This window comes from Canis aureus, chromosome X, assembly GCF_053574225.1.
Source record: "Canis aureus isolate CA01 chromosome X, VMU_Caureus_v.1.0, whole genome shotgun sequence".
In the NCBI taxonomy this organism is placed as follows: Eukaryota; Metazoa; Chordata; class Mammalia; order Carnivora; family Canidae; genus Canis; species Canis aureus.
Window position 1 is genome coordinate 79,784,537 of NC_135649.1, and position 9,031 is coordinate 79,793,567.

General features: G+C 55.5%; 1 protein-coding gene across 4 annotated transcripts; it reads right to left on the minus strand.

Annotated features, from left to right (window-relative positions):
* Positions 1 to 55: 55 nt before the first annotated feature.
* On the minus strand, positions 56 to 5,549 carry LOC144307553 (melanoma-associated antigen D4-like). 4 transcript variants are annotated; one of them, XM_077887410.1, is made up of 10 exons: positions 5,258 to 5,392; positions 4,209 to 4,419; positions 3,078 to 3,914; positions 2,519 to 2,722; positions 2,348 to 2,411; positions 2,022 to 2,101; positions 1,571 to 1,662; positions 749 to 828; positions 624 to 666; positions 56 to 212 (listed from the first exon to the last, which is right to left on the minus strand). In XM_077887410.1, the coding sequence occupies exons 2-10, from the start codon at positions 4,416 to 4,418 to the stop codon at positions 146 to 148; spliced, it is 1,677 nt and encodes a 558-aa protein (XP_077743536.1). In that variant the 5' UTR covers position 4,419; positions 5,258 to 5,392; the 3' UTR covers positions 56 to 145. The 4 variants fall into 4 exon arrangements, with proteins under 4 accessions (XP_077743536.1, XP_077743533.1, XP_077743532.1 ...); XM_077887407.1 differs by having other exon boundaries at positions 4,209 to 4,449; positions 5,258 to 5,278; XM_077887406.1 differs by having other exon boundaries at positions 57 to 212; positions 4,209 to 4,449; positions 5,392 to 5,543.
* Positions 5,550 to 9,031: the final 3,482 nt, after the last annotated feature.

Below are 9,031 nucleotides of genomic sequence, written 5' to 3' on the forward strand. Positions count from 1 at the left end.
CCGCCAACACTCACACACCCCACCCACCCTCACAGAAGAGACGCCTATCCCGCTGTGCTAAGATCCGGCATGGAGAGTGGCTCGCTCAGCCTGATCAGCCCACGAGGAATGCGCGAGTGTGAGACAGAGTTAACTTGGCCAATACTTACTTCTGCTTCACAAAGTCCTCTGTAATGAGCTTCTTCAGATCTCCAAGGAATGGGTGCCTCACCCTGAGGGCCAGGAAAGGAAGGAATCCATAACCACACACAATGGCAGTGCCTGGATGTGGGCAGGTGTGCTCCCTAGCGGGATGGAGAGCGTCCCAGCCTGTGGGGCATCCCCATGGAGGTCTGGAGTGGCAGCAGGGGCCACATGGCCCCATGTCAGGGATGCCCTCGGCAAGGGTCGGATTTGAACCCTCAATTCTGATGGGTTCTCTGAGATCTCATCTGGGGACAGAGGGGGGACACGGAGCAGAGAGGGGCTTGAGAGTCCAGGGCCATTTCACCATGCACCCTCAGCGCTCAACCCAGTCCAGGACATCCACCCTCCTGCACGAGGCCACCAGGCTATTTACAATCCCGGGGCCACCAGTGCCCAAGGACAGCACTGAGGAGCGGGAGCCGAGAGCCCAATCATACCCAGGGCGCAGTCCCATCTTGCGTAGTGCCTCCCAGAGGACGGCTGCGAGAGGAGAAGAGACACAAGAATTCAGCACACCAGGCTGAGACTGGGCAACCCCCTGGCTGCGGGTCCAGCCACTCACCCTCGCTGGCACGGTTGCCATTCATGAAAATGACTCCCAGGATCACCAAGAGGAGGCTCAGCCTAGGAGTGTCCTTGGTCCTAGAGGGGTAGAAAGAGGGATCCTGTCCAGCAGCCGTTTGCCCAAGAGACTAGGGCTGGCTCACCCAACCAGCTTTGCCCACAGGCCTGGGCTACGGGGTTGTTCTTCGCACACTACGCACAAGTTGCTCTCTAATCCAGACCATTCATTCCTCTGTCTGAGACTGAATCGCTTCATGCCTCAAATGCGGATGTGAATGCCCCCTCACAGAGTTCCATCCAGGAGGGGGTCAGGCAGGGAGCAACCACTTGGCAGTGGCAGCAGCGGCAGCAGCAGCGGCAGCAGCAGCAGCAGCAGCAGCAGCAGCAGCAGTAGCGTGTTCGTGTTCGGGGGCACATCCAGACCTTCCCTGCCCCTTGAGCATCGGGAGTTACACTGGACAGGAAGCTTCCTTCCTCCAGGACCACCACTGCCAGGCCCAGGCCAGGCACATAGCAGGAAGAGGCAGGCAACAAGGAGCCCACTTTTTTTTCTTTCCCAGAAGATGGGGTTTGGAGGTGGTGTGGGGGGTGGGGTTATGGGCGTGGGGAGGGGAAGCCCCCCGAGAGCATCGAGAGCATCGAGCAAGGCTTTAGCCTAGGCCACTTCCCCTTTCATCCCCTAATCACTGGGTACCACAGACTGCGGGGCTGGGAGCCGGAGCTGTGCCAGGCACCAAAGGCCCCTTTTCCAGCTGCTCTGAGAGGAAGGGGAGGGGGAGGCCACAGTGAGGAAGGCCACAACCCTCCTGCCCTTTCTTACTTTCCCAGGAGGCGAGCTGAGGAATCCCGGGTGCACACGAGAATATACAGGTGTTCCTCCTTGTCAATTTCCTTCAGGTGGATCCCAAACTTCTATGTGGGGGAGAAGACAACATGGGATCAGAAACCCATGCTGCCTGTCCTGCAGGCAGTCCTTGAGTTCCCCGCTAGAACTTTCCCTCCACAGGCACCCCGAAGTTATTCGGAAGGCTCAAGGAGAGAGGCTGCAGAGAACTGCCCTGTGGGAGCTCTGGCACTGGCTTCAGGAGACCAGGGAGGCTCAGAGAACAGACAGCATGAGGGAGGGGAAGCCTCGAAGAAGGGATCATGCGGGAGAAGCTAGGAGAGCCCGCCAGAGGAGGTGTACTGAAAGTGGACCTCAGGGGGCTGCAGGGTGCAAGGCTTCCCTGCAGCTCTTGTACCACAGTGAGCTGCCTCTGCCCCTCGCTCACCTTTTCCAGAGTGTATGTTGCTCGTTCGATGATCTCAGGGAAATGTTCATCATATTCTCGGATGACATCCTTCATCATGTCTGCGGGGGAGTGGGGTGGAGAGAGCACCTGGGCTGAGCAGGGTCCAAAGAGCTGCAGCAACCCTCGGTCAACCCTGCTGAGGGGAGCACCGTCGGGAACCCCACTCCCCCCTCCACCCCGTACTGTGCACATGGAGGGATCAGCTGGGCCTGCCGGGTGGAGACATCTGATGCCAGGCCCCATAGGGTAGAGATGGGGATTGTGGGGGGTGTGCAGAGCTCGGGGAGGGGGCCCGGGCTGCCCACCTGAGCGCTTGATGGGGATCTTCTTATAGTCCTTAATCATCAGATATTTCACCAACTTATTTGCCTGGAGGAGGAAGAGGAGCACACGGGGAGAGCAAGGCATGGGTGACCTCCAGGAACTGGCCCACAGGAGAGGAGAGGAGGGAGATGGGAGAAAAGCAGGTTTCTTACCCTCTCTTGCAGAAGGGTCACGTTGCGGGGTGGCAAGCACAGCACGTGTCTTGAGGGCACCTGGGACCTCAGGGCCATCGAGGGCCGGGGAGCCACCTGAGCCCGCACCGTCAATGGGGGCTGCGGTGCTCTCCAGGTTGGTGGGACCGCAGGAGGCTCTCTCTCCTCCTCGCTGCTCTCATATTCGTCATCCAGGTGCTTGGACTATAGTCAGAGTGTCAGAGAGAGGAGACCCAGGGCTAGCAGGCTCACCGTCCAAGAGTGCCCAGCACACATCTCAACCAGAGCACGTACTTGGAAATAAGAGTAGTACAAACAGTGGATGACATGTGCTGAGTGCTTACTACGTGCCCGGCACTGAGCCAACCTCTTCTTCCTCCACGCCTGAGGGCAGAGACTCGGTGGAGTCTGAGCATGCTAGCAAACTCATGTTGGACAAACATGCAAGAGCTGAGAGAAGGGGAGGAGGGGAGGAGGGTGGGGAGGGGAGGGGAGGGGAGGGGCCAGAGAAGAGGGCTGAACAGAGAAAGGAGGGTTGGAGATAGCAGGGAGGTCTCACCTTCTTGGTCCTCTTGCCTCCCATCCTGACCCAGGGCTCAGCACTGTGCTGAGCAGTGGCAGCTGCGCCCTCGGGCTCAGGGATGCTCGTTGTGGCCATCTTGGCCTTGGCAGCAGCTGCTGCCACAACATTCTGGGGCTCCACCCACCGAGTCTTGGCAAGAGCCTTTCCAGACTTGGTCGTCTTGGGCCGGGTGGCCGCCCCCTCCCTGGCAGGTGCTGCCTGGGGCACCCCGGAGGAGGCAGCACTGGGGCCCTCTGTGGCGGCCTCTTGGGCTGGGGCAGGTCTCTTGGGGCGTGGGAAGGCCATGCCACTGACACCTGCTGGCTGGGTAAAATCAAAGATATCGTTCTGACCCAGGAAGGCGGTCTTGGGCCGAGTGGCATCCATCTCACTAGCACATGGAGCCTGAGAGAAAGCACAGGCGCTACTAGGGCCCTCGTTTGCAGCCTCCTGGGCCTGGGAGGCTGTGTGGGGCTGTGTGGACGTTGCCGGAGCTCCTGGGGCGGCCATCTCACTGTTGACTAGCATCTGGGAGATGTGTGGAGCAGCACGGATTGTCTCAGGGGTGGCTGCCTGACCCTGGGCCCCATATGTCATGGGCCGAGGATCTTCTCCTGAAGCCTGGTCTGTGGTCACCGGGTGGTTAGCAACCACCTGATTGTAGGTGGCACGGGCCGCAGCAGCAGCGGCCCTAGCAGCACGGTTGGAGGCAGCTGCGCGGGCTACGTTGGCAGCACGGGCGGCAGCCTCATTGGCAAGTGTTTCTGGATCCAGCTGAAATGCCTCCATCAGAGTCCTAGCCAGCATAGGGTTTTCCAGTTCCCAGGGCTCATTCTGCAAGGCCAGAGAGAAAGGGAGGGGAGGGCAGACAGCTCTACATGTGCTGCACATCATGCTTCCCTGTGCTGGCCAGCCTCCCCCCTGCAGCCAGCTCCCCCTGCCCCCACCCCCCCCACCCCCGGCCCCAGACTTCCGAAACCCCCTTTCTCTGAGCAGGAGAGGGAAGGCTGGGGAAGCTGGGCAGTCCTTCCCCACACAACCCTCCCTTTCATCCACAGCAGCCCCCTCTCCAGCAGCTTCACAGGGGAAAGGGCCCAGGGCCAGCAGGTGGCCCACAAGGGGTCTCACCGATAAGATGCGAAGGCCTGGACCCAAGCTCCCAAAGGCTCTGAGGATACGGATGTCAAAGCTGGTGAGGGTGCCGTAGCCTCCAAAAGCACCGAATTCTTCATAGTCGTTTCCTTCAACCATCTCTTCCTCCCCCACTTCATCACTGCCCTCATCCATGTCTTCAACGTTGTAGGTTTCCGATTCCGTGCGGTAGCTTCCCTCAGCCATGCTGGGGGTCCCAAGGAGAAGAGAGCTCAGCCTGGGAGGGAGGGTGAGGCCTCTTCAGGGGGAGAGGGCGGGACACAGCGGGAGGTGGGATCTCTCAGGAGGTGGGGGGCGGCAATCATCAGGTTACTAGGCAGTACAAGGCAGAGGGAGGGGCCAGGGAGGGGGTGGGCGTGTGGGGGTTCTGTTGGGTTAGATAGTGTCAGAGGCAGAGCCCTAAGAGAGGGACAGAGGTGGTCGGAGGAAACCTCGCACTTAAAGGGGAGTTTAGGATGGGCAAGCTCCCCATCCCAGCGGCTAGCTTTGAATAGGGGGTGGACTGGCGGGCTTGGGTCTGAAAAGTCCCAAAGGGGATGTGCATCGAGAGAGGGAGAAACAAAGGGTTTTGATTTAGTGATGAAGGGGGAGCAGATGACATGAGAGGGCTCAGACAACAGGGACCCCGGAAAGCTATGGGAAATTGAATCCAGAGACCCTCTGGCTAGGTCCGGGTGGGGGCATTCAGCTGATTCAGGTCTGGGTTGGGCTCATACAGCAGCTCTAGGGGTGTGTGTGTCGGGGGGTGGGGTAGGGGCTCGGAGTAAGTGAGGCATGAATTGGAACGCTGGAGGTCTCAAACCCCAGGACTGCAACTCCAGGAAGGGGGCAACGCGGGTCAGCAGGTTGGGAGTGATCTAGGAGTGGTTGGGGTGGGGGTAGGGCCTCCGCTCTAAGGAAGCTCAGCACGGAGCACACGGATCTGCTAAAGGGGTTCGGATGGTGGGCTCCGGTGTATGCAGGGCTCTGCGTCTCCTGGCAGAGATCCTGGCGGGAGACGGCACGGCGAGGGGGTGGGGTCCTACCTAGACCGTGGGTCTAACAGGGCTCGGTTCTGAGTGCCTGGGCTTTGTTCGGATCCGGGTGTGGGGGCGGGGAGGGCGCAGCGTGCCGGGTGCCACTCGCCCTCTCCCGGTCCGGTCTGAGGCTGGATCCTTACCTTCCCTGGGGTTCCAATGGCGTCCGTCCTCAGCACCAGGAACCCCGCAGCCGCGCCCTCGCCTACTGCTGCCAGCACAGCAGCTCCGACCACCCCGCCCCTTTTCTCCGCGCACCCCCCGCGGCTGGGAAGCCGGCGCATGCGCGGACCCCTCCAGCCCGCCCGCTTTCCCAACAAAAGCCCTCTCCACCAGGTCCCCAGTGCGCATGCGATTCCGCGAGTGGGTGGGCGCGGTGGGGGACTTTTTCTCCCTCCCGCCAGATACCCCCCACCCCTCCTCTTACCAGAGGCGCGCGCACTCGCAGCCTGTGGTGCGCTTCGACCACCCAATCATCTACCCTCAATCCCCGCACCTTTGCACGATGCTTCTGGTCCCTGCCCTTCCCATTCCCGCTAAACTCCTCCAGTGTGGTCTGGAATACACTATGCCTGGCTTCCCTAGCATGACCCCTAGGTCACAAACGCAGTCTCTAGCTGGGTCTCTAACTCTAACAAGGAGAATGGAAATGGCCAGAAGATGCCCGTTGCCTTTGTGTTCCCCAGCACTCTCCACCTCTATGGCCCCCAGACACACTGGGAACATCTGCTTCCCCAGCCACTCTTTATGCAGCTTGGGCATCAGAGCTCTATCTTTGCTGGGGCTGGTCTTCTCTCTTAGCAGCCCTGGGAGGTGGTAGATGTCAACATCCCCATTTTACTGATCAGAAAGCTGAAGTGCGGACACACCGCGTGAACTGACAAGGCCACAGAGCCAGTAAACAGAAAATGCAGTATGTGTGCCTGAGTCTTCCTGACTCCAAACCCCATGTCCCAGCAGTGCTGGCCTGGGGACTGAGGCACGCTCCCCTCTCCAGTTTGAGCGACAGTTCCACACCCACCCCCCACCCCACCCCCAACACACACACCTCTTCTGCCTGCCAACACCTGTCCCAAACAAGTGAAGCTTGTGCTCTCCAAGACTCAAGCTCAAGCTCTGCATCCGGGACATGGGTAGAGAGAGATTCCCCAGGCTCCACCCCTCGCCTAATGTACGTGGGTCCCTCCAGGTGTGGGAATTGCTCCTTGGGGTCCGCTCCCTGCCCCAACGGTCAGGCCTCTTTGCTGTGAGTGGCACAAACGCTCTGCGCCCGAGGCCTTCCTGGTGCCCGATGGGGCGGCCAGGACAATCAGGCACTTGTGTGTCTGAGCCATGGCAAGCCCTGATTCAGAGTAAATGTTTGCCCGGGGTTCCGTCCAGGGCAGGGGCCTGGGGCAGCTGTGGTCTTGTGGAAAGAAGCTAGGCTGGTCTTCAGAATTCCAGGCATGAAGTGCTGAGCCAGTCTGCTACTAGCGGTGTGAGCCTGCTCAGGTCACTGGAGGTCTCTGACCCCGCTTTCTCGATATGCAAAATGGGAAGCACAGGAAGCACTTCCTGGGGTCTTACCCAACCCAACACATACCGCTAGGCTTCCAGAATGGCTGGAGAGACTGCTTTGGAGGCAGAAAACGCTAGGTTTGCAACTCAAATCGATCCTGTGCTTTTTACAAAAACCATGGTGGACTTTTATATTTGTTTTTTGTGTCAGCCTCTCCGGAACTCCTGTACATGAATGGAAGCTATTGCTAGAACCACGACTTTTACTCTCCAGTGACCAATATCAGTTCTGGCTGGTTGGATGGCTTTCCTCAGCTGTTGCATAGCAACCTCTGCTGTCTTCAGCCCTTCCTGTGTAACACGTTTCTGTGGGAGGTGACCAGACCCTAGAAATGAAAGCCTCGACAAACTGCTCAGTGCTAATAGAAAATACTATGTTCCCATCTCAGACTGAATCTGTTCTTTTTACAAAAACCATGGAGGACTCTTTTATTCCTTTTGTTTGCTTTATGATTTAAATTTCCTTCCTTCTTTCCTTCCTTCCTTCCTTCCTTCCTTCCTTCCTTCCTTCCTCTCTCTTTTTTAAAAGTGAGATATAATTGACATATAACCTTATGTTAGTTTCAGGTGTACACCATAGTGATTCAGTATTTTTATGTATTGCAAGAGGATCACCACAATAAGTCTAGTTAACATCCATCACAGTACATAGCTACAACTTTTTCCGCCTATGATGTGAGCTTTTATTACATTTGTTTTTATATCAGCCCCTCTCTCTATGCTATATAACTGTTTATGCTCATATGCCAATAACTACAAAATCTACAGCCCCAGTTTGAACTTCACCTTTGAGACCCAAATCCATATATTCATTCTCCCACGCGACATCTCCATTTGGATGTCTCGAGGGCTCTTCATAGTGAGTCTGTCTAGAACCAGTCACTTGGCAAACCTACCCCTTCCCACACACCCACACTCCCCAACTCTCTTGCTTTTAAAACTCCCACCTTCATCATCTCAGTAAGTGGCATCATTATCCACACAACTACTCACTCTGGGAGATGGAAGTCAGCTACCACCCCCTGCTCCTTGCTAATACACTGCACCCTGATGGGAAACCTCTGCAGCTCTCCAGAACTACCTCTCTGTGTGGCTCTCCCCTCCCTTACTTCCAGCACATTCTAGGCACGTTGGCCTCTCGGAATTCACAACTCTGTCTCCTTCATTCAGGTTCTCCAGTGGGCTCTGTTTGTGTTCAGTCTTCCCATGCTGTGCCCTGTAAACTCTATCCAGGCAAGAAGTTGGGGGAATCGGGCAATCTGAGGGCTCACCGTGTTAGTTGCCTCGCCCTTCTCTCGGGGATCACTGTCCCGTGGTGCCTGTGGTACCATGAGGTAAAGCTTTATAATTTTTTTTGGGGGGAGGGGGTTTATAGATACTTAGGTGGGAGAGTAAGTTGGGTTCGTGTTAATCCATCATGGCTATGGGCATGATGGTATAACATGTTTCTTAAATCTGAATTTTTTTCACTGATTTTTTAAAAAAGATGTGTTTATTTTGCTATGCATGCATCTAAGATCTACCGAAGTGACAATGCACAGATATCGCATGGTGTGTATTCATGACATTCTTCCAATCTGCTCCCCCTCACTCCTAAGGAAGTGGGAGACCAAAACATTATAGAATCATTCAGGACCAAAAGTGAGAATTACAGGGAACTTCTTATCAGAAACAATGCAAGTTATAAGAAAGTGGCACACCATCTTTATAATAGTGAAGTAATTAAGAACTGTCAACTCAGAATTTTACATTCAATGGGTATCTTTTATTTTATTTTATTTTTTTATTTTATTTTTTTTAAATTTTTATTTATTTATGATAGTCACAGAGAGAGAGAGAGAGAGGCAGAGACACAGGCAGAGGGAGAAGCAGGCTCCATGCACCAGGAGCCCGACGTGGGATTCGATCCCGGGTCTCCAGGATCGCGCCCTGGGCTAAAGGCAGGCGCTAAACCGCTGCGCCACCCAGGGATCCCTCAATGGGTATCTTTTAAAAGTGAAATTAAATTAAAAATTTTTTCATACTTAACCAGAGTTGAAATAATTCATCATCATTAGATATGCACTACACTAAATATTAAAGCGTATCTTTTAGGCACAAGAAAAGTACAGTAAAGGTAAATATGTTTGACACAAATGGATAACCAATACTGGAGATGCTAAATATGATGAGAGTAATAGAATATTTATTATTTTAAACATTCCTTATGAATCAATTGAGAGTGCA